General features: G+C 46.9%; 1 protein-coding gene across 2 annotated transcripts in view; it reads right to left on the reverse strand.

Moving 5' to 3' along the window:
- LOC137528097 (uncharacterized) overlaps positions 1 to 26,074 on the reverse strand; it is a 172,699-nt gene that overhangs the window by 65,283 nt on the left and 81,342 nt on the right. For both annotated transcript variants that reach the window (XM_068249373.1, XM_068249372.1), the window contains exons 8-10: positions 23,071 to 23,184; positions 21,228 to 21,362; positions 1,680 to 1,790 (exon numbers count right to left, since the gene is read on the reverse strand). In XM_068249373.1, the coding sequence (XP_068105474.1) occupies positions 1,680 to 1,790; positions 21,228 to 21,362; positions 23,071 to 23,184 (360 nt within the window). The remainder of the gene's footprint in view (positions 1 to 1,679; positions 1,791 to 21,227; positions 21,363 to 23,070; positions 23,185 to 26,074) is intronic.

Raw genomic sequence — 26,074 nt, forward strand, 5'->3', positions numbered from 1 at the left:
TTGACACTTTGAGGAAAGGAAATGCCAAGAAAACACAGGTCTTAAAGTCTTGGCCACAGCAATTAACAAGAAAAGGGGCAGGGGGAACATACTGGGCTGCAGGAAGTGGAGTGAATAATTGCAGCACTTGGAGGCCTGGAGGAGTTATTTGCTGCACTTAAAGTGAACCAGAGACGAAACACCCTCATATATTTTACCATATATTTCAGTGGGAACATTAGAGAAAACACCTACCCTGCTGTCTGTTTCATTTTTAACTGTTCAGCTTGCTTCTAATCAGCCCTGATAAAATTCCCGACTGAGCATTCAGTCTGGCTTTGCTATAATGACTCAGCTATAATGATTCCTGAGCAGAGCCACAAGGGGGCAGGCTTGGGATTGAAAAGACACCAGAGAACACATACTCAGCTATAAAAATTCCTGAGCAAAGCCGGACTGAATGCTCAGTCGGGGATTTTATCATGGCTGATAAGAAGCAAGCTGAACAGTTAACAATGAAACAGAGAGCAGGGTAGGTGTTTTCTCTCATATCCCCATTGATATATATGGTAAAATACATGAGGGTGCTTTGTCTCTGGTTCACTTTGAAGAGAAACTCTGACCAAGAATTGAACTTTATACCAATCAGTTGCTGCTACCCCCTTTTACATGAGAAATCTATTCCTTTTCACCAACAGACCACCAGGGGGCGCTGTATGACTGATATTGTGGTGAAACCCCTCCCACAAGAAACTCTGAGTACCATGGTACTCCTGGCAGTTTCCTGTCTGTGAACCTTGTTGAATTGTGGGAAATAGCTGTTTACAGCTGTTTCCAACTGCCAAAAAAGCATGCAGCAGCTACATCACCTGCCAACAGTAAAAATGTCACCATGTAGTATATGTCAGAATGTAAATCAGGGATTTAAAAGATTTTACAATGGGCAAACACGGACTAAATCATTTATACATAATTATTGTAAAAATGAATCAATTTTAAGAGGGTTGAATATTGGAGTCGACTTATACATGAGGTCGACTTGTATTCGAGTATATACGGTATACAAAATTACCAAAAAAAAATACTTTGCTGAGGGCTCTTTCACATCAGAGCTTGCGTTGGAGAACGCTCAAAGCATACGTTTTGTTGTATGCATTTTAATGCGTTTTGATATGCGTTGCACTGCAGTGAGTGTGCGTTTTTAATCCGTTTTCAATGCGTTACAGCACATGGGAAAACGCAGGTCATTTTTTTTTCTTTTAGTTTTCAACTTTCTACATTGTTCCTCTGTTGCATTCTGGGACTGATTGCCTGCGTTAACGGATTAAAAACGCGCATAGTGTGCGTTTTACATTGACTAACATTGTAACGCATAAAGCTAGCGTCGGCCGAAAAACTGCGCCTGGGTGCAGTGTAACGCAACGCACAAAAAGGCTGCGTTATATGTGAAAGCTAAAATGAAAGTCTATGGACTTTCATTTCACCTTGGGTAACGCAAACTTTACCCGTTGCGTTGAAACGCAGAAAATCTGCCCTAATGTGAAAGAGCCCCTCGGATTAAATCGGAAATCCACAGAGTCAGTAATCTGCATTTTCGGTAACTGTAATTTCCTTGGAATCGGAAATTAGAGCTTCTGACCATCGCTAGTTATTTCACTGTCTTGCCTTTTAACATGTCAGATAAGAAATCGAGGACTTACCCCATGATGTTACAGGAATTCCATTAATTATTGTAGGCATAGCTAATAAAATCAGAATCCACAAGATATAATTGTTAAATCCTTTTGGACATCTTGAGGAAGTACCACCACCTGTGTATTAACATAAAAAGTAAATCAGCATCATCACTAAGAATCAGAAGTTTTTAAGGGAATACAATAAAATAACAAGTGAACCCGTTATCTGAGGATGATGAGAATTGAGTTTCAGAGCTGTTTAACCTCCTGAGCGGTCTGGACGAGCTCAGCTCGTCCATCACCGCCGGAGGCTGCCGCTCAGGCCCTGCTGGGCCGATTTTTATCAAATAAAGTGCAGCACACGCAGCCGGCACTTTGCCAGCCGCGTGTGCTGCCTGATCGCCGCCGCTCTGCGGCGATTCGCCGCGAGCAGCGGTGAAAGAGGGCCCCCCTAGCCGCCTGAGCCCTGCGCAGCCGGAACAAAAAGTTCCGGCCAGCGCTAAGGGCTGGATCGGAGGCAGCTGACGTCAGGACGTCGGCTGACGTCGATGACGTCACTCCGCTCGTCGCTATGGCGACGATATAAGCAAAACAAGGAAGGCCGCTCATTGCGGCCTTCCTTGTTTATTCTGGGCGCCGGAGGCGATCGGAAGATCGCCTCCGGAGCGCCCTCTAGTGGGCTTTCATGCAGCCAACTTTCAGTTGGCTGCATGAAATAGTTTTTTTTTTATTTAAAAAAAACCCTCCCGCAGCCACCCTGGCGATTTAATCAGAACGCCAGGGTGGTTAAAGAACAAGTGAAACCCATGTTAACCTAGAAATAAAAACACACACATAAGTAGATAAATACTAGTTCTACTTACATACCAGATGTATTGCACTGTCCATGTTATGATTCCTGGAAATTTTATAAAGGAAATCAGAGAATCCTATTCTAGACAGTTTCCATCTTGGATACCTTTGAATGAAGCTAATCCTGACATCACTTCCTGCCTCACTCTTTTTTTTTCTCCTCTTGCTAATTGTGTATTCATTACCCACCCTCCTCCCAGAGTCTTCAGACCCTCCCACTGAGGTCTATACTAGGAAGTGCACTGTATTATGTCATTAGAAGGAGGGGGAAATAAAGGGAAGAGGAGGAACATATTACAGATAAAAAGACCCCCCAGCATGCAACTGTTTTTCCAGCCGATGGCAATGGCAATTAAAGGGCCAGTGCTCCTAAGGTATGTGATAACTCCAAACTATAACAGCAGAAAAAGTTTTGAAAGTTTTGAATGCAGGATTAGCATCTTTATCACTTAATACACTCAGACCAGTTGCTGTTAAAATTTGATTTTTATGGGGACTGTCCTACTTTAAATGAAGTATGGTCTGGTGTGAGTCGTGGAGCAGATGTGCAGACATCAAACCAATAAACACTCATTCAGGTAATACCATTAATGTCTAATGGTACATGGTTTATTGCAAGCTTTCAAAACATTAAAGGACAGCTGTAGTAAGAGGTATATGGAGGCTGCCATATTTATTTCCTTTTAAACCATACCAGTTGCCTGGCAGCCCTGCTGATCTATTTGGCTGCAGTAGTGAGTGAATCGCACCAGAAACAAGCATGCAGCTAATCTTGTCAGATCTGACAATAATGTCAGAAACACCTGATCTGCTGCATGCTTATTCAGGGTCTATGGCTAAAAGTATAAGGCCCTGTTCACATCAATTAGCGCAGGTGGCTGTGCGACCAGAACAAAACGCATACGATCGCATGCCATCTGTGGTGCTATGCGCTGCTGATCCCATTCACTACAGTGAATGGGTCAGCGCTGCGATTCTCAAAAAATGCATGCAGCAGTGCGATAGCGCATCGCACTGCTGCATGGTGCATATGATGGGAACCATAGAAGGGCTGTTTATGCCCTTCTACCGTTCTTGCGCATCACACACTATGCGCGCTGCCAAAATGCACGCGCCAGTGCGTATAGTCTGAATGCGGCCTTAGAGGCAGAGGATCAGCAGGATAACCAGGCAGCTGTTATTGCTCAAAAGGGAATACATGTGGCTGCCTACATATCCCTCTTGCTTCAGTTGTCCTTTTTTATGTTTTTTTTTTTGCATGATACAGATCAGGATTAGAATACATTCTGATCCACTTCTGTATCATTCTTGAAGATTAAATTTAAAGGGTACCTAAAGTGAAAGTAATGTGCCCAGTTTAACTTACTTGGGACTTCTTCCAGCCCCTCTATAGTCCTTCTGGTCACTCACCATCATTCTGTTCTGTTCTATTCATCCACTGTGCCTCTCTGAAAGCTGGCGGACTGGGCCAGTTGTGGGCTACTGCAGCACACCACTTCAATTGTGCTCCTGTAGCCGGGAGCATTGGGCCGATGCACAGTTGCAATTTTTATGAACTGTGCAAGCACAGAACAGTCCTGGTCACAGAAAGCAACTTTCCTACAGACAGATCTAATCCAACATCACTAAGTATTAAAACATTCATGAGGTTTAGATGTTGCGATTCTACACATGACTTTGTGGTGGCCACATCCGAATGTTTTCAGCCAGGTATTTACTATTTATTAAGAGTTCTGCGTAAACACATTATTACACATTCAACTTCACTGGGAACAAGCAAATAAGGTCGAATTTCTAAAACAAAAGTTAATACAACCTATAGCTATAGCTATTAAGCCCATAAACATGATAGATTAAAGTAGCCTGAGGTGGTCGATATAATGACAACCGCTGCAGATAATCCGGTTGTACACCCAGCCAGCAAGCTACTAGGTGAATCAACTCGGCCGAGCAACAGCTGATGACTTTGTTCTCGCTGTTCGCCCCTCCTGCTGCGTGACATCACATTGGTGTGTATATATATATACACACACATACTGTATGTGTGTGTGTGTGTGTATCTATCTATCTATCTATCTATCTATCTATCTATCTATCTATCTATCTAGTTAGTTAGATAGAGATAGATAGATAGATAGATAGATAGATAGATAGATAGATAGATAGATTTATATACAGAGAGAGTTTAGTTTGTCTAATTATTCCTCCTCATTTGTCTCTAATCACTAGTTGTAATTTAATCTCTCCCCTGTGTCACCTGAATGCCATGGCAGAGATGGCAGAAAAGATAATTTGAAATCACAGAATATTAACAATATAGCCATTTGGTTCCCACATGCTTCTGCGCTAAGAGCTGCCTTACTGTTACCGATTTTTGCTTGGATTTTGACTACTCTCTGCCTGCCGCCTGCACCGACCTCTGCCTGGATTTTGACCACTCTCTGCCTGCCGCCTGCACCGACCTCTGCCTGGATTTTGACTACTCTCTACCTGCTGTCTGCACCGACCTCTGCCTGGATTTTGACTACTCTCTACCTGCTGTCTGCACCGACGTCTGCCTGGATTTTGACTAATCTCTGCCTGCCGACTGCACCGACGTCTGCCTGGATTTTGACTAATCTCTGCCTGCCGACTGCACCGACGTCTGCTTGGATTTTGACTAATCTCTGCCTGCCGCCTGCACCGACGTCTGCTTGGATTTTGACTACTCTCTGCCTGCCTTATTTGTACAGTTTCACAATGTCTTAATTCAACAATGTTGTGTTGCAGTCTGTTATTTATATGCAGAATGTCTACCAGGCTTTTATTCTGATATGCTTGGAAGAACAAAGAGAAATCGAGAGCCCGATATGGTGTAGTATTGTTAAGTTGGTTGTGGTTAAAAGCAAAATATTTAGATATACTCACAAACATGGGTTACCCATAGGCAACCACTTCAAGTGCAGGTGGGGAGTATTAGAACCTGACCCCACTCAGGTTTTTAAGATGTCGCTCTCTGTAGATAGGAAATGGGGTAGCACCCCTCCACCGAGGGTGGACTCAAGATTTCAGCAAGGCTTGGTGTACAGAGGCGCCAGAGTAGAATAAAAACGTTTAAAAACCGTCTAAAAGAGGGGGATGTTCAGGTGGACTTACCTCCCTCAAAAATATAAAACTCAATTGAGTCACAATATATCAATACAAAAATATTTTATTGAACTCCACTTAGTGCAACGCGTTTCGCAGGTGTGGTCCTGCTTCATCAGGCAAACAGGAGTATAACTCAATGGGTCTAGATGCAGAAGTGAGCGCCTCTGTCAAGGCGCTCACTTTGAGGGAGGTAAGTCCACCTGAACATCCCCCTCTTTTAGACGGTTTTTAAACGTTTTTATTCTACTCTGGCGCCTCTGTACACCAAGCCTTGCTTTATTCTGATATATTTTGGTGAGTTATGACTTTAAAATTGGAAGACTAAAATTCTTGAAAAAAAATGTACCGCTTTTAGACCCATAAATCCAGACAGAAATGCCCCGCCAGGGAGGTTAAAGGGGCACTATGGAAAAAATCTGTGAAATTTTAAATATAAATAGATGCATGTGAGGAAACGCGGAAAGCTGCCGCGTGTGCCAAGTGCTAGGCGGCTGACTCCGCATCCTAAGCGGCGGTTTGCACGCGTCTGGGTGTGTGGTGGAACGCGGAAAAGCCGCCGCATGTCCTGAAAGCAAAGCGGCTGTTTGTATGCAGCAGCGTGTGCTTGGTGTGGCTGGGTCTGTTAGTGCACTTAGGCAGATGGAGAGCTATGCACAGCGCGGGCCTGAATCCAGGACCTTTATACTAGCAGGGGAAGTGTCAGCTGATCAGGAAGGTCAGCTGATTCCTGCAGGACTCATGATTGGCTGAATGGTTCGGGCGGGGCGGCAGTGTCCAGCAACTATATATTCTGCTGCTTGGTCAGTTGCTGGTTGCCTGTCGTTGCGATCACAATGTGGGAGCACGCAGACCCTTAGTCAGATCCTTAAGTGTGCCGGGACCAGCTGGAGCTGTAATCCTACACTTAGCTAGATTCTGTTGATAGCTTAAAGTACTAGTTTGATTCTGATTATCTGTTATGACTTTCTGCCTGTCTGACTACCCTCCTGATATCTGATCCTGTACTTTGTTTGTCTGTGAGTTCTCGACCCTGAGAACTATCTCTATCGATAGGAGATAGTTCATGCCTTGTATGTGCTGGGCACCTGCTCCATAGGGCCAGCTCTGTATCTGCTGGGCACCTGCTCCACAGGGCCAGCTCTGTATTTGCTGGGCACCTGCTCCACAGGGCCAGCTCTGTATGTGCTGGGCACCTGCTCCACAGGGCCAGCGCTGTATTTGCTGGGCACCTGCTCCCCAGGGCCAGCGCTGTATTTGCTGGGCACCTGCTTCCCAGGGCCAGCGCTGTATTTGCTGGGCACCTGCTCAACAGGGCCAGCTCTGTATTTGCTGGGCACCTGCTCCTCAGGTTCTCCAAGCTTGTTACTATTCTTCTGTATTCTGATCTTGTACCCTGTCATTCGGATACCCTGTTGCCGAACCTCGGCTCGCTCTTAGACTCTGCATCTGACTCCTGATTCTGTACCCCAATATTTCTGATACCCTGTTGCCGTACCCTGCCTGTTTATTAGACTCCGCCTCTGCTTTCTGTATCTGTACTGTATCTGTCCGTGTGTTACGACCTGGCTTGCCCGACTTCGAGAACTGACCTTGCTGTTAGAGGCAGTTCCCAGATCTGTTAGTGACGCCCTCTCCTAGGTGTCACTCACGTTCTGTCCTTCCTACGCTCCGCCTGACTCCTCCCCCGGGAGAGTCCAGGCCTTCGGAAGGAATCTGTATTGCTGCAGTACTTCATACAGTACGGCACTTGTTTCTGAGGCTTAGTCCTCACGGTATTACTGTTGCACCAAGCACTCACACTACTCAGGTGTTCAGAGGTTAGCGTTATATCGGATTATCGGTGATACTGCAGATCATCAATAATCGAATATATATCTGTATTGCCAGTGATACTGCAGATCACCGAGAATCAGACCCTCTCTGCTACACTGATCGTGACAGAACGACAGGCCCAAAAAACATGGTGACACTTGATGAACGGATCGATGTGTTAACCGCTACTCTTAAGGAGGTTAGGAAAACGGTTGATACATTACAGACTCAGGTTAACCAACTGACTGAGTCAATTAAGTGTATTTTAAACTCTGTTGCACCAGTGTCACCCCCCTCTGTAGAGGGTCTTTGCTTCTATTGCGGACAACATGACCATTGGGTACGAGATTGCAGGAAAAAGTCAAGAAAACATTTTTGGGGGATGGTGAGAGATCCGAGTTCTAAGGAGCCTGCTGCGCCATCCCCGGGAAATACGGGATCTGGTGCTAGTTCAGATCCCGGTCTCCAGAAACCATGTGCTGGTGTAACTGAACTCCTGGTGGGAAGTCTGTCGCTCAAGTCTTTCCCCGATTTAGATACCTCCCGTCCGTCTGATAAATCCTTTCCATGTTCACAGTCAGCCCCGTTTCTTGCCCCGTGCGGAGCGTGCCGCCGCCCGGGGCGCTGTTGGGAGGGGGGCGCTATAATGGAGGGGGGAGCCGGAGCCGCGGGGAGGGCAGCCCGACCTCTCCCTCCCTCTCCTCTCCCGGGCGCCCTCCGTGCTCCCCCCTCAGATGCAGAGTTCGTGAGCAGCAGGGAAGCGCTGTTTACAACTCACCGGCTGCCTGGCTCCAAGCGCTGCTCTCTCGCCGCTGGTCTCCATTCTCTCTCTCTCTGTATACGTACTGATACACGCTGCTTCCTGTAGCCGGAAGCAGCGTGTATCAGTATGTATACAGAGAGGGGAGACCAGCGGCGAGAGAGCAGCGCTTGGAGCCAGGCAGCCGGTGAGTTGTAAACAGCGCTTCCCAATCCCTGCTGCTCACGAACTCTGCATCTGAGGGGGGAGCACGGAGGGCGCCCGGGAGAGGAGAGGGAGGGAGAGGTCGGGCTGCCCTCCCTGCGGCTCCCCCCTCCATTATTGGGGGCATCTACCTATCTAACCTATTCTGGGGGCACCTACCTAATCTAACCTACGCTGGGGGGCAGCTGCTAATCTAACCTACGCTGGGGGGCACCTACCTATCTAACCTACACTGGGGGGCACCTACCTAATCTAACCTACACTGGGGGGCAGCTACCTATCTAACCTATACTGGGGGCAGCTACCTAATCTAACCTACGCTGGGGGGCAGCTACCTATCTAACCTACACTGGGGGCAGCTACCTAATCTAACCTACGCTGGGGGGCAGCTACCTATCTAACCTACACTGGGGGGCACCTACCTAATCTAACCTACGCTGGGGGGGCAGCTACCTATCTAACCTACACTGGGGGGCAGCTACCTATCTAACCTACGCTGGGGGGCAGCTACCTATCTAACCTATACTGGGGGCAGCTACCTAATCTAACCTACGCTGGGGGGCAGCTACCTATCTAACCTACACTGGGGGGCACCTACCTAATCTAACCTACGCTGGGGGGCAGCTACCTATCTAACCTACACTGGGGGGCAGCTACCTATCTAACCTACACTGGGGGGCAGCTACCTATCTAACCTACACTGCGGGGCAGCTACCTAATATAACCAACACTGGGGGGGCAGCTACCTATCTAACCTACACTGGGGGGCAGCTACCTAATCTAACCTATACTGGGGGGCAGCTACCTATCTAACCTATTCTGGGGGCACCTACCTAATCTAACCTACGCTGGGGGGCAGCTGCTAATCTAACCTACGCTGGGGGGCACCTACCTATCTAACCTACACTGGGGGGCACCTACCTAATCTAACCTACACTGGGGGGCAGCTACCTATCTAACCTATACTGCAGGCAGCTACCTAATCTAACCTACGCTGGGGGGCAGCTACCTATCTAACCTATACTGGGGGCAGCTACCTAATCTAACCTACGCTGGGGGGCAGCTACCTATCTAACCTACACTGGGGGGCAGCTACCTATCTAACCTACACTGGGGGGCAGCTACCTAATATAACCAACACTGGGGGGGCAGCTACCTAATCTAACCTATACTGGGGGGCAGCTACCTAATCTAACCTATACTGGGGGGCAGCTACCTATCTAACCTATACTGGGGGGCACCTACCTAACCTATACTGGGGGGCACCTACCTAACCTATACTGGGGGGGCAGCTACCTTATCTAACCTATACTGGGGGGCAGCTACCTAATCTAACCTATTCTGGGGGGCACCTGTCTAATCTAGCCTATACTAGGGGGCACCTACCTAATCTAACCTATACTGAGAGGCACCTACCTATCTAACCTAGGGGGGGGGGGGGGGGCGCAATTTTTACACCCTCGCCCTGGGTGCATTTTAGCCTAGAAACTGCACTGTTCACAGTGTAAAGAGGATTTTGTATATTATGCGGATCTCCTCAATCATAGAAAGTCCCACGTACATCTTGCACCCCCTATTATTCCTGAGAAATCGCGTTCTGGTGAGAACTCATATAGGGGAAGTATGACCTCACTGGGAGCGGAAAATAGTTTTGAAGAACAGATAGAGAGCTACTATGCGGATAACATTTCCATACTTTATGAGAGTGATGGCTCTATCTATAGTCATGAATCTGCTGCTCAAGGGTCAAGTTTGCTTATTGCAGCAAATCGAGTTCAGGAGTCTGAAACCGTACAGTCTTCAGCTCCATCATCTGACCAGATTCTAAGTAACCAGAAACCACATTCATGTTCTGAGCAGAAATTAGATCTTGTTAATCATAGTAGGCCCCACTTTGAGGGATACATATATTCATGTTCTAAGTGTGGGGACTCTTTTGTACCTGAGGGACGACCTGTGACTAATGGGAAATCTCACACAGGTGAGAAATTATACGTGTGTCCTGTATGTGAGGAGAAACTTCTCAGTCATGGGAAGTCTCACACCAATGAGAAAACGTATTCATGTTTTGAGTGTGGGGTCCCTTTTGTACCCGAACTGCCGCCTGTAGCCCATGGGAGATCTCACACCGGTGAGAAGCTGTACTGGTTCTGTATGTGAGGAAGAACTTCTCAGTCATGGGAAGTCTCACACTGATGAGAAATCACATTAATGTTCTGAGTGTGGGAAATGTTTTAAACATAACATAAATCTTGTCAATCGTAGAAACTCACACTGCGGGGGAAAGCTTTATTTGTCTTCTGAGTGTGTAACATGTTTTGTAAATAACACTGAACTTCTCAGTCATTGGAAGTCTCACACCGATGAAAAAACACGTATTCATGTTCTGAGTGTGGGAAATGTTTTTCGCATGATCCACCGGTTGTCACTCATGAGAAATCTCGCACCTGTGAAAGGTTGTATTTATGTTCTGAATGCGAGGAATTTAGTGACTATCACATTTATGCCTTGTTCCAAAATCCTGAATCTGACACAGGACAGTCCTCGACTTTGGTAGCTGACGTCGCTATCATTGTCTCCTGGGGATCTGTCTGGGGCGTGTCCGGAGTCCACGCCTCGGGGGGGGGGGGGGGGGGGTACTGTGAGGAAACGCGGAAAGCTGCCGCTTGTGCCAAGTGCTAGGCGGCTGACTCCGCATCCTACGCGGCGGTTTGCACGTGTCTGGGTGTGTGGTTGAACACGGAAAAGCCGCCGCATGTCCTGACAGCAAAGCGGCTGTTTGCATGCAGCAGCGTGTACTTGGTGTGGCTGGGTCTGTTAGTGCACTTAGGCAGATGGAGAGCTATGCACGCGCGGGCCTGAATCCAGGACCTTTATACTAGCAGGGGAAGTGTCAGCTGATCAGGAAGGTCAGCCGATTCCTGCAGGACTCATGATTGGCTGAATGGTTCAGCGGCAGTGTCCAGCAACTATATATTCTGCTGCTTGGTCAGTTGCTGGTTGCCTGTCGTTGCGATCACAATGTGGGAGCACGCAGACCCTTAGTCAGATCCTTAAGTGTGCCGGGACCAGCTGGAGCTGTAATCCTACACTTAGCTAGATTCTGTTGATAGCTTAAAGTACTAGTTTGATTGTGATTATCTGTTATGACTTTCTCCCTGTCTGACTACTCTCCTGATATCTGATCCTGTACTTTGTTTGTCTGTGAGTTCTCGACCCTGAGAACTATCTCTATCGATAGGAGATAGTTCATGCCTTGTATGTGCTGGGCACCTGCTCCACAGGGCCAGCTCTGTATGTGCTGGGCACCTGCTCTCCAGGGCCAGCACTGCATTTGCTGGGCACCTGCTCCCCAGGGCCAGCGCTGTATTTGCTGGGCACCTGCTCCCCAGGGCCAGCACTGTATTTGCTGGGCACCTGCTCCCCAGGGCCAGCACTGTATTTGCTGGGCACCTGCTCCACAGGGCCAGCTCTGTATGTGCTGGGCACCTGCTCCACAGGGCCAGCGCTGTATTTGCTGGGCACCTGCTCTTCAGGGCCAGCGCTGTATTTGCTGGGCACCTGCTCCCCAGGGCCAGCACTGTATTTGCTGGGCACCTGCTCCCCAGGGCCAGCGCTGTATTTGCTGGGCACCTGCTTCCAAGGGCCAGCGCTGTATTTGCTGGGCACCTGATCCACAGGGCCACCACTGTATTTGCTGGGCACCTGCTCCCCAGGTTCTCCAAGCTTGTTACTATTCTTCTGTATTCTGATCTTGTACCCTGTCATTCTGATACCCTGTTGCCGAACCTCGGCTCGCTCTTAGACTCTGCATCTGACTCCTGATTCTGTACCCCAATATTTCTGATACCCTGTTGCCGTACCCTGCCTGTTTATTAGACTCCGCCTCTGCTTTCTGTATCTGTACTGTATCTGTCCGTGTGTTACGACCTGGCTTGCCCGACTTCGAGAACTGACCTTGCTGTTAGAGGCAGTTCCCAGATCTGTTAGTGACGCCCTCTCCTAGGTGTCACTCACGTTCTGTCCTCCCTACGCTCCGCCTGACTCCTCCCCCGGGAGAGTCCAGGCCTTCGGAAGGAATCTGTATTGCTGCAGTACTTCATACAGTACGGCACTTGTTTCTGAGGCTTAGTCCTCAAGGTATTACTGTTGCACCAAGCACTCACACTACTCAGGTGTTCAGAGGTTAGCGTTATATCGGATTATCGGTGATACTGCAGATCATCAATAATCGAATATATATCTGTATTCCCAGTGATACTGCAGATCACCGAGAATCAGACCCTCTCTGCTACACCGATCGTGACAATGCAAACATACACCTGTCCCAAAGTAAACACTGTAATCATGTTTACTTCCTGTGCAGCTGACACAACAGTTGGCATTATAATCTGATAGATCTGAAGATGTTTCTGACAGAATTTAGATTAGTTCATTTCCTTATAGGGAATTCTTAGGGTTTCTGTAATAGAATGCAGAAAAGCCGCCGCGTGTACTGGCGGCAAGGCAGCTGATTCCGCGTCCAGCGCGGTGGTTTGTCCGCAGCAGCGTGCGTCTGGTGTGGCCGGGTCTGTTAGTTCACACAGGTTGAGGAATACGCGCGCGCTGAGAGGCAGAACCTTTATGACAAACGAGGAGGGATGATCCGGACATCGCCTCTACTGCTGAGCGGACGCTCAAGACTTTGCGGCAGGGCAGGGATCCGGTTGAAGTTTACGCAGCTGAGTTCAGAAAATGGGCAGTTTCAGCTAGATGTTTGGTCATTTGCACTCCCGGACTGTTTCTTGTCAGGGTTGTCAGACGCAGTATCTGATTTAATGCTGGGTCATCCTGAGCCGAAGTCTGTTGATGAGGCCATTTCATTAGCAGTCAGGGTTGATCGTCGTCTACGTTACCAGAAACAGGCTCGGAGTAGGAACAATGTGAGATATGTTTCCTACGCCTCTCCTCCACCCGTTTCACCCCCACCGGAACCAATGCAGATTGGTCGGTCAAAATTGTCCCGGGTGGAGCAGAATCGCAGAAAAACAGAACAGCTCTGTTTATACTGTGCAGAGGAGGGTCACAGAGTGCAGAATTGTCCCAAGAAGTTGGGAAACGCTGCCGCCTAGGTGTAGTCAGAGGTAATACCCTAGGCACGCAGTCTTTACCTCTAGACGATAAACGTTTGCTCCTCCCTTGTACTATATCTTGGGGAGATCAAACAGTGGCCACTGAGGCCTTCCTAGATTCTGGCTCAGCAGCCAATTTTATGGATTACGAATTTGCTAAGAAATTGTTGATTCCTATTTCTCCTTTGAATCAACGGATTCTTGTCAATGCAGTGGACGACTCTCCCCTGCACAGTAACTACCCTCTGTCTCAGACCCCAGAGTTAAGGGTTACGGTGGGGGTGTTACACAAAGAAAGCCTACACTTTCTGGTCTTGCGGATGACAACTTACACGATCATTCTTGGCATGCCATGGTTACAACTTCACTCTCCTCAGATCAATTGGGCTTCAGGTCAGCTAATGAGCTGGTCTACCCATTGTCATCATCATTGTTTAGCGAAGGTAACCTTGGGTAACACCAAGAGTCAGGTGGAGGGTTTGCCAAGCCAGTATTCAGAATTTGCGGATGTGTTTAGTCTCAAATCAGCAGATAAACTTCCTCCTCACCGTCCTTTTGATTTTCCCATCAATCTCAGGTCTGGTTGTATGCCCCCTAGAGGTCTCTCTATAATCTGTCTGGGCCAGAAAAATTGGCTATGCAGGAATACATCCGAGAAAATGTAGCTAGAGGTTTCATTCGCCCCTCTCGGTCACCAGCAGGGGCAGGATTCTTTTTCGTGAAAAAGAAGGATGGAGGCCTCTGTCCATGCATCGATTATCGGGGCTTAAATAAGATTACAGTAAAAAATCGTTATCCTTTGCCTTTAATTGACGATTTGTTTACCCAGGTCACCAATGCTAAGATTTTCTCGAAGCTGGATTTGAGGGGTGCATACAACCTTGTGCGTATCAGGGACGGTGATGAATGGAAGACGGGCTTTAACACACCCGACGGGCATTACGAGTACCTAGTGATGCCCTTCGGGTTGTGTAACGCCCCGGCCATCTTCCAAGAGCTGATTCACGAAGTTGTTCAGAGAGGTATTGGGCAAATTCGTCTTGGTATACTTAGACGATATACTGATTTTTTCTTCCAACCTCTCAGAACACAGGAAACATGTTGGGTTTGTGCTACGGAAGTTGAGACAGAATATGCTGTATGCTAAACTGGAAAAATGCATTTTCGAAGTGACTTCTGTCGCCTTTCTGGTGTACATAATCTCGACCTCTGGCCTCTCTATGGACCCTGGAAAGGTTTCTGCTGTCTTGGAGTGGCCTCAGCCTGTAGGACTGAAGGCACTCCAGAGATTCTTGAGGTTCGCCAACTACTACAGGAGGTTCATAAAGGGGTACTCTACGGTGATCTCGCCTCTCACCAGTCTCACCAAGAAAGGGGCAGACACTCACCACTGGCCCCCAGAGGCCCATGCTGCTTTCTCCACTCTGAAGAAATTGTTCTGTTCTGCACCCATATTGAGACATGTAGACGTCACCTTTCCCTTTATCGTGGAGGTTGATGCCTCAGAGGTAGGGGTAGGGGCTGTGCTGTCTCAGCATTCTGGTTTGCAGGGGAAACTTCACCCTTGTGCCTATTTTTCCCGTAGATTTTCACCCGCAGAGAAAAACTACGATATAGGCAACCAGGAACTTCTAGCCATCAAGTTGGCCTTTGAAGAATGGCGACATTGGCTAGAAGGGGCAGAACACACCATTACACTTTACACTGACCACAAAAATTTGGAGTACATTGAGGGCGCTAAGAGACTTCAATTCAATTCACTTTATTGTCATTGTGTAACACAACGAAATTACTTTTCATGACAACCCCACGGTGCATATAGGGAACATAGTGATAGTAACAAGGAAGAGAAGAAATTATACAAGTATGCCAGGTATTACAGATGTTTAAACAATTTGTACACAGTGTTAATTATCTCAGAGAGGATTCAGAGTTTATCAAGTTTATGGCGGATGGGAAAAAGCTGTCTTTCAGTCTGTTTGTGTGTGTGCGGGTTGATCTAAAACGTTTACCTGATGGAAGGAGCTCAAACAAGGCATTTCCAGGGTGAGTGTTGTCTTTGATAATGTTTTTGGCCCTTCTCAAGCTGCGAGTATTATACAAAAGTTCCAGTGATGGTAGTTCAGTGCCAATAATGGCTTCTGCTGTTTTAACAACTCGCTGCAGGGCTTCTCTAGTAGCCTTCGTGCAGCTGTTGTACCAGGCCATCATGCAATTGGTCAGAACGCTTTCTATAGTGCATCTGTAGAAATTAACCAGCAGCTTCTGTGGGAGGTTAGCGCTCCTTAGTTTTCTCAGAAAGTAGAGGCGTTGTTGTGCTTTGCCAGTTAGAGCTAAAGCATTGTCAGCCCAGGACAGGTTCTCTGCGATGGTGACTCCCAAAAATTTGAAGCTGGAAACTCTCTCCACAGCCTCTGCATTGATCATTAGCGGTAGGTGAGTAGTCTTTTTGGTGGTCCTAAAGTCCAGAATAATTTCTTTGGTCTTCTTTGTATTTAATAACAGGTTGTTAATGTCGCACCATGCAGTCAGGTTCCTAACTTCTTCTCTGTATGCAGCTTCCTCATTGTCTGATATAAGCCCAATGACAGTCGTATCATCTGCAAACTTAACAATTACTTTTGAGGTATGGATAGGCTGGCAGTCATGGGTGAAAAGTGCATAGAGGAGAGGGCTTAATACACAGCCCTGTGGCACGCCAGTGCTCAGGGTAAGGGTGGAGGGTGTCTGTTTTCCTAGTCTGACAGTTTGAGAACGATTAGTAAGGAAGTCCAATAACCAAGTACATATGGAGGTAGCAAGACCTAGTGCATGGAGTTTGTTGGTCAGCTGGCAAGGTACAATGGTGTTAAATGCTGAGCTGTAGTCAACAAAGAGCATCCTAACATAGGAGTTGGGCTTTTCCAGGTGTAAGAGGGCAGCATGGAGAGTTACACAGATGGCATCCTCAGTTGATCTATTTGTTCGGTAAGCAAACTGGTGTTGATCTAGATTTGCTGGGATGGAGGCCTTGATGTGTGTGGCTACCAGTCGTTCAAAGCACTTGGCGATGACAGGGGTTAGAGCAACTGGTCGATAATCATTAAGACAGGTTATTCTAGGATTTTTTGGGACTGGCACAATGGTTGTAGATTTAAGGCATGATAGGACTACACCCAAGAACAGAGAGAGGTTGAATATTTGTGTAAAAACTTTCGCTAGTTGACCAGCACAGGCCTGGAGCACACGTCCTTGCACACCATCAGGACCTGCAGCTTTCCTGGTGTTGATATTTGTGAGTGCTTGCTGCACTTCATGTATGTGAAGGTTTAAAGGCTGTGAGTCTGTAGTGGGCCCAAAGTTGACTGGAGGCCGATTGTTGTCTTTTTCAAATCTAGCAAAGAAGTTGTTAAGCTCCTCTGCTAGGCTGGGGATGTTATTGTCCAGTGTATATTGAGTGCTATTCTTCTTAGCCCCCGACAGGCCCGGTGGTCGTTATTTTTTTCGAGATTCAGATTTGTAATCACGTATACCCCTGGTAGTAAGAACATCAAGGCTGATGCCTTATCCAGGTGTTTTGAGCCCGAGACAGCACAGCCCTCAGCCCCTGAGACCATTATACCTCAAAAGGTGGTCCTGGCAGCCACAGAAACCTGGAAAGACTGGACTGTAACTCTGAGTCCATTTCAACAGGATGTTCCAGAGGAGAAGCCTGAGGGGGTCTTGTTTGTACCATTGCCTTTTCGCCTACAACTGTTGCAGCTGTTTCATTCCCACAAGAATGCTGGGCATCCTGGGGCCACCAGAACTCAGGATCTACTTGCTAGATGTGCTTGGTGGCCGTCATTGGCAACAGACTGTAAGGAGTTTGTGAGAGAGTGTGCAGTGTGGGCTAGAAGCAAACCCTCCCGTCAGGCACCTGTTGGAACTTTGCAGCCTTTACCAGTTCCAAGTGAACCTTGGACCCATTTGTCCATGGATTTTGTGGGCGAACTCCCCAGGTCTGAGGGCATGATGGTCATTTGGGTGGTAGTCGATCGATTCAGTGAGATGGCCCATTTTGTCCCTCTGAAAGGACTCCCCTCGGCCCAGGAATTGGCTGATCTCTTCATCCAGCACATTTTCCGGCTGCATGACATTCCAGAAATTATAGTGTCAGATCGGGGAGTCCAATTTGTATCAAAATTTTCGAGAGCATTTTGCCATCAGTTAGACATGGACTTTCGTTTTCATCAGGCTACCATTCACAGACCAATGGCCAGACCGAAAGAGTCAATCAGTTCCTGGAACAGTTTCTGAGATGTTATGTTGCAGATGCACAAACTGACTGGGTAAAATTTTTGCCGTTTGCAGAATTTGCACACAACAATCTGAAAAGTTCCTCTTCAGGATTTTCCCCATTTCAGGTGGTGACAGGAAGGTCACCTAAGTTTTCCCCATTGCCAGTGGCTTCTACTCCATTTCCAGCCCTGGAGAATTGGCAGAGGTCCTTGAAGCAAATTTGGAGAATAGTTAAAAGAAATTTGGGGAGGGCTTTTCAGAACCAGAAGAAACAGGCTGACAAGAGACATTCCATAGAATGGGAATTCTCTCCAGGGGACTTGGTCTGGGTGTCCACACAACATTTGGCTCTAAAGCAACTGTCACCCAAACTAGGCCCTAGATTTGTGGGTCCTTTTCCAGTGACCAGAAAGATCAATAATGTCACTTATGCCATTGATCTCCCTACCAGCATGCGAGGTGTGAGATCATTCCATGTGTCCCTACTCAAGCCGTTGGTGCACGTGGATTCCGCCCCCCCCCCTCCTGTGTTGATTGATGACCAACCTGAGTATGAGATTGAAAAGATTCTGGACTCACGGCTTGTGCAGAACTCCGTGCAGTATCTGGTTCACTGGAAGGGATATGGCATAGAGGAGAGAACTTGGGTGCCTGTCGTATGCACGCAGAGGAATTGAAGAAAGAATTCCATGACCTGCACCCTGGAAAGCCTGGTGGGAAGTGTCCGGAGTCCACTCCTCGGGTGGGAGTACTGTGATAGAACGCGGAAAAGCCGCCGCATGTACTGGCGGCAAGGCGGCTGATTTCGCGTCCAGCGCGGCGGTTTGTCCGCAGCAGCGTGCGTCTGGTGTGGCTGGGTCTGTTAGTTCACACAGGTTGAGGAATACGCGCGCGCGCTGAGAGGCAGAACCTTTATGACAAACGAGGAGGGATCAGCTGACCAGGTTGGTCAGCTGACCTCAAAGCAAGTGGCTATTGGTTGATCGTTGATGGGTGGCGCCGGAGAGCGCTGCTCTATATATAGTCACTGCTGGTCAGTCTCAGGTTGTCTGCCGTTGCGAACACTTACGTGGAAGCACTCAGACCTTAGTCAGATCCTACAGTGAGTTAGAACCAGGAGGACCTGGGAATTCACACTGAGCCAGATTACTTCTGTGTATTATTGTGTTATACTTCAGACTAGTTCCAGGGTGTCGAGACCACGGACCTCTCACCCAAAATTAGGGACTCTGTGTTATCATTCTGTTATACTTCAGACTAGTTCCAGGGTGTCGAGACCACGGACCTCACACCCAAGATTAGGGACTCCTTGTTATCATTGTGTTATACTCCAGACTAGTTCCAGGGTGTCTAGACCACGGACCTCACACCCAAGTCTAGGAATACTCTGTACCATCATATTATACTCCAGACTAGTTCCAGGGTGTAGAGACCACGGACCTCACACCCAAGACTAGGCATTGTTGATATCTGTTATGACCTATTGCATTCCTGACTATCCCTCTGCTTTCTGATTCGGTACCTACGTATATCTGATTACCTGTTGCCAAACCCTGCCTGCCTTTGGATACCGAATCAGCCTTCTGTCTCTGTACCTTATCTGTCTGTGTGTTGCCGACCTGGCTTGCCCGACCTTGAGAGCTATCTCTCTCCTTAAGAGATAGTCTCCAGACCTAGTAGTGACATCCACCTTCAGGTGTCACTCACTCACAGGTCCTTGCTACTTTCAGCCTGGGACTCCACCCCTTTGAAGGCCTCAGGCTACTGGAAGGTTTTTGTACTTCCCAAAAGGCGGTATCGCCCATGCTGCCAAAGACCACCTGCTCCTCGGGTGGTCTAACTCAAAGTCATTACTGTTGCACCAAACACTCACACTATATATGTGTCCAGAGGTTAGTTATTCTTGGATTATCGGTGATTCTGCAGATCATCAATGATCAGGTATAATCTGTATTCTTGGTGATACTGCAGATCACCAAAATCAGATTCTCTCTGTGTGCGGACACCGATCGTTACAGTTTTAGTCTAATAAGTCTGACCAGTTATTTACTCCACTTGGTTAGATTTCCACAAGTTTTTCTGGGTTCTTCTGTTCATTTACACTTAATAGAGAGTGCAAAATGTTGACAGGATGCCCAAGTTAAACAAATAGTGTTCTTGTAGTAAAAGAGAACCAGAGACCACGAGAAAAAGAAGTTATATATACCTGGGGCTTCCTCCAGCCCCATCAGCCTGGATCGCTCCCACGCTGCCTTTCTCCGCGGCCTCTGTCCGCTGGTACCGGGTCCTGTCATTTCGGCCAGTCGAGCCAGTCAACGCAAGCGCAGTGCGCTCCCTCCGTATTGCGCAGGCGCATGCGTACAAAGCCGGAGGGAGCTCCTGTGCATGCGGAAGACTGGCCGCGTCCGGCGGAAGTGACGGGACCCAATACCGGCGATAGAGGCAGCGGAGGACAGGGGTGTGGGAGCGATTCATGTGGATGTAGCTGGAGAAAGCCCTAGGTATGTATAACATCTTTTTTCATTTTTTAGAGATTGTTCGTCTCTGGTTCCCTTTAAATAAGGCTTCTTCCACCCCCCTCCCCTTAGGCTTGTAGGTTTATCGCTGTCCTTCCGGTCCTTTTACTCGACCTGCTGTTTGGCCAAGTACAATAACCAAGTTGCACACCACTGTGCATGCGCTGGTCCAGTGGCGCACTTCCTTGATCACGCTCCCTAGGTTGGGAGTGCTATGCGCATGCACACTTCATTAAGACTCATAGGGCTTGATTCACAAAGCGGTGCTAACTGTTAGCACGCCTGTGAAAACCCCCTTAGCACGTCTAAACGAGCAAAACTTTATGCGCGCAAAACTTTATGCGCGCACTGCACAGAGCGCAGGGCGCTCCGCGCAAAGTGCCCATTAAAGCCTATGGGACTTAGTGTGCATGGGACTTTGCGCGTGCAAAACTTTGCGCGTGCAAAGTTAGCGCGCTATCTGATTGAGAAATCCGGTGCTAACCTACTTAGCACCCTGGTTAGCACGTCTAAAGACTTTAGACGTGCTAAGTAGGTTAGCACCGCTTTGTGAATCAAGCCCATAGAGTGCATTTAAGTAGGTGTGCTAATAGGACAGGGTTACAGCACCACCAGGATGACGGAGGGAGAATTGCAGCGCTGGATCCCAGGGAGGCAAGTAAGTGCTGGGCTGCTGCAGATCTCTTTAGCAGCATGATTTTTTCCCGGTTTTAGGCTCTAAAAGCCTTAAAAAAAAAGGACCATTTTTAAACCCTAGATCCAGAAAGATTTATCCAGCCAGAGGGGTTAAGAGAGAGAATTCTAAAGGTTCAGACAGTCCACTGTTATGTTATGACTGTTGGTGAACTTGATACAAAAGCACATTTTTTTCACTATCAGGACAATTTTATATACAATATTTCATTATTCCATTAATTCTGTATCCTACCTGTAAAGTCATGAAGTCCATTTGAATTTTCATCGCTGTTCCTAGTTCGGTCTGGCTCATTTACTGGACTATTGTTTAACTGAAGACCGTTATCAAAACCTGCTATTGTAGGTTTAGGGTAGCTTATATTTAAATCTAAACAAACAAACAAACAAAAAAAAAGCCCATAGTTACGTTTTTAAGGGGTAAACCGTGTGAAATTTTACATTGCAGCAGTGATCTATTCTACAGCCTTTCCTGCACATTAAGGAAATATCACCAACGATAAGATGCAACTAGGTTTAGGGGACAAAAACCAGGGAAAAAATATTCTAAACGTGGTGCATCCATGATCCAGGGGCATCTTGTAGATGTTCTCCCCCCAGTTATTGTGTCCCCTTTGCACCTCTTGTGTCCCCCATGTTTCATCCTATGTCCCCCATGTAGTCTTCCTCTGTCCAACAAGCGCCCTCCTCTGCCCCCATGTATCATCCTCTGTCCCCATATGTCCTCCTGTGTCCCCCTTATGTGCTCTACCCCTCCTTGTGTCCTTTGCCTCCTTGTGTCCTCTGCTCCCCGTGTGTCCTCCTTTCCTCCTCCCATTTCCTCCTCCAGCGCAGACAATAGTGATCTGTTAAGTAGGGTTGATCATTCCGAGTAGCTATGAGTACGTAGCTACTTGGAATAGAAATTTATCCTCCTTAGCGGTTATCACGAGTCCAGCTCGGGGTGGAAAAACAAGCTAGGAGAGGTTATCTTGAGCTGAACTTGTGGTAGCCCGCCGGGAGGTCTACGCAGAGCAATGCGCGTAGCGGGCGTTTTTACACACCGCCCGGGGATCCTGACGACAGCTGCCATTCTTCTTCTCCTCCGAGGCTCTGCTTCCCCCGGTGAGATCGCCATCTGTCATCATGACAACAGCCGGCAATCTTACTATCGGGTTACAATGCCACCCGGAGGACGGAGGGAAAACTGCAGTGCTGGATCCCAGGGAGGCGAGTAGGTGCTGGGGCTGCTCCAGATCTCTCTGCAGTGTGATTTTTTTTTCCAGGCTTCAGGGTCTAAAAGCATGCTAAAAAAATTACACTGCTTTTAGACCCTAAAATCCAGAAAGAATCAGACCACCAAGGGGGTTAAATGAGATCAGGCTGTCTGCAGTCAAGGGGTATGATACACCTTAGATGATGTGCTTCCTTCACATCCCAAGACGCGTTCCATGTCACTCCTATGCTTCCTTCAACACAGAAGAAGGAAGCATGGGAGTGACGTGGAACCCGACAAGGGACACAAATTGCCGGTTTCCACTATAGCGTTGCGGAATCGCCCAAAATCACCGCTGACAAAATCGCATGCGGGATGCGATTTTGCATGCTTTTTTGCCAAGATTTCACATGCGATTTCGCATAGGCTAGGGTGTATGCGAACTTAACCATGTCACTGCCTGTGTAAATTAACATTGCTTCCTATGTGAAATCGCGGCAAAAAACGCATGCCAAAAACGCATGCGATTTCCCTATTAAATACATTGCCTGCGATTTGCATGCATTCCATGTGCAAGCGAATTCTGAGGGCTCTGCCGTGCAGAAAAATCCTGCACAGAAAAATGCTCAGAAAAACAGACAAGTGGAAACAGGCCCATCCACTTGTATTGGCTATGCGAATTTGCATGCGTACAACGCATGCAAATTCGCAATAGTGGAAACGGGCCCTCAGGTGAACGCATTGGGTAAGTTAACGTAATCGCAGCTACTCTGTATGATCAACCCAACTGTTAAGGTATTTTAAGATGTTTAACCTCTTTCTCTGGAAGTAGGCTTTTAATTCATCAATCAAGTGTTTGAGGATGAAAAGTCATTAAACTCACTTGGCATTATTGGGTGTTGCCAGAAGCTCATTGGGAATCTTACACCCATCAGAAGACGTCCAACAGAACTCAGCGTATTAATGCAGTTATAGGCAAAGGCAGGTGCTCTGAAAACTGAGAAAAAGAAAGTTATAAAAACAACATTTTTAAAGTCTAAGAAAATTCTACAGGGGGCAAGAATACCACTTCTAAGAATAGTTCAAGGTAACAAGTAAAAACAAGTCCAGAAAAATTACAGAAAACGCCTTTCCTTTTACAAGCTATGCTGTTTCCATTTGTTTACCACTAAAAAAGGTGTGTTTTTAAAACTCAGGAGAAAAAGTTAATTGCTTAAGGACCCTGGTCTCTAACAATAATGGCCTTTTTCAACTGGATTTCAATCAATATTATGATGGAGATTGATTGAATGAGACCTCTGTTTTAACTGATTTTTTGTCTTCTGCTCCCCTATGTGTTCTCCTCTGACAACCCCCCCCCCTCCCCCCACACACACACACACACCCCCAGGTCCTCCTATTGTTCACAATCTATATATATAAAATCGGATGTATGTAGGTATGTGTGTGTGTATGTGTGTGTGTATGTGTGTGTGTATGTGCCGCGATCACGCGAAAACGGCTTGACCGATTTGAACGAAACTTGGTACACAGATCCCTTACTACCTGGGATGATATGTTCTGGGGGTCTCGCGGCCCCCCTGCACACGTGGGCGGAGCTACAAACAGCAAATCAGATTCCACCCATTCAAGTCAATGGAAAAAATGTAAAAGGCTGCCATTCTCACAGTAATCAAGCCAGAGTCCCCACACATGGCACAGTTGGTCACTTGGTGACCGAGGTTACAAATCCAGGAAAAGTGGGTGGATCATAAAACAGCCAATCAAATTTCAGCCGTTCATTTTACATGGGAAAATGTAAGCTGCGACCATTCTTAGACTGTTAATCGCAGGGTTCTCAAACTTGCCACACTTGGTCACTGGGTGAATGTGATTAAGATTCGAGAAAGTGGGTGGAGCCTACAACAGCCAATCAAAATTCACCTATTGATTTTCAAGGGGAATATTTAAACTGCTGCCATTCTTACAACTGTTAATGGCAGAGGCTTCAAACTTGCTACAGTCGGTCTTTGGGTGACTGGGGTCAAAATTCACAAAAGGGGCGGGGCCACAAACAGCCAATCAGATTTCCTTGGTGGATAAACTGCTTCCATTCACACATTTTTGATGCCAGGAACCTGAAAGCTCACAAACTTGGTCATTGAGTGATGTGTGTGTCCAGGTTACAAAAAGTGGGCGGAGCCAAAAACAAATTTTACTAGGAAAATATAAACTGAAGCCATTCTTACACCGTTAATGGCAGTGTTCTCAAACTTTGCACAGTTGGTCACTGGGTAAATGAGATTAAGAATTTGGAAGGTAGGTGGAGCCTACAACAACCAATCAGAATTCACCTTTCGGTTTTCAAAGGGAATATTTAAGCTGCTACCATTCTTATACTGTTAATAGCAGATGCCTCAAACCTGGTACAGTTGGTCACTGGGTGATTAGGGTTCAAATTCAGAAAGGGTGCGGAGCCACAAACAGCCAATCAGATTTGTTTATTTTTCAATGGGAATATACAAAGTATTGATACCAAGGACCCCAAAGCTGATACACTTGATAATTGAGTGACTGTATGTCAAGGTTAGAAATAGTGTGCGGCGCCAACAACTTAATTTTTTACATGGCAGGGTTCCCAAACTTGACCCAATTGGCCACTGGGTGACTGAAATTAATATTCAGAAATGTGGGTGGAGCCTAAAAACAGCCAATCAAAATGTACCTATTGATTTTCAAGGGGGAACATTTACATTGCTACCATTCTTACACTGTTAATGGCAGAGGTCTCAAACCTGATACAGTCAGTCACTGGGAGACTGGAGTTTACATTCTGAAAAGGGAGTGGGCCAAAAACAGCCAATCAGATTTGTTTAATTTCAATGGTAAAATGCAACTTATTGATGCCAAAGACCCCACAGCTCATAAACTTGGTCACTGAGTGACTGTATGTCAAGGTTAGAAATAGTGGGCAGAGCCAAAAACAACTAACTTTTTACATGGGAAAATATAAATTGCAGCTATTCTTACACTATTAATGGCAGGGTTCTCAAACTTGGCACAGTTGGTCACTGGGGGACTAGGATTAATATTCGGAAAAGTAGGTGGAGCCTACAAGAGCCAATCAAAATTCACCTATTGATTTTCAAGGGGAATATTGAAACTGCTGTCATTCTTACACTGTTAATGGCAGAGGCCTCAAACCTGCTACAGTCGGTCATCAAGTGACTGGGGTTCAAATTCGCTAAAGGGGTCGAGCCACAAACAGCCAATCAGATTTGCTTTTTTTGGATAAACTGCTTCCATTCACACAATTTTGATGCCAGGAACCCAAAAGCTCCCAAAATTGGTCATTGAGTAGTGACTGTGTGTCAAGGTTACAAAAAGTGGGTGGAGTCAAAAACAGATTTTTCTGGGAAATTGTAAACTGCAGCCCTTCTTCGCTGTTAATGGCAGGGATCTCAAACTTTGCACAGCTGGTTACTTGTGACTGGGATTAATATTCAGAAAAGTGGGTGGAGCCTAAAAAAGCCAATCAAAATCACCTGTTGATTTTAAAGGGGAATATTAAAAATGCTACCATTCATTGCACTGTTAATGGCACAAGCCTCAAACCTGGTACAGTTAGTCATTGGGGTTGAAATTTAGAAAAGAGGACAGAGCCACAAACAGTTTCATTTCTTGGGAAAATACAAATTATTGATGACAAGGACCCCAAAGCTCACAAACTTAGTCATTGAGTGACTGTATGTCCAGGTTACAAAAAGTAGGCGGAGCAAAACAAATTTCACTGGGAAAATGTAGACTGCGGGCCTTCTTACACTGTTAATGGCAGGGTTCCCAAACTTTGCCCAGATGGTCACTGGGTGACTGAGATTAATATGGAGCCTATAATAGCCAATCAAAAT

The sequence above is a fragment of the Hyperolius riggenbachi genome, chromosome 8 (assembly GCF_040937935.1).
Source record: "Hyperolius riggenbachi isolate aHypRig1 chromosome 8, aHypRig1.pri, whole genome shotgun sequence".
In the NCBI taxonomy this organism is placed as follows: Eukaryota; Metazoa; Chordata; class Amphibia; order Anura; family Hyperoliidae; genus Hyperolius; species Hyperolius riggenbachi.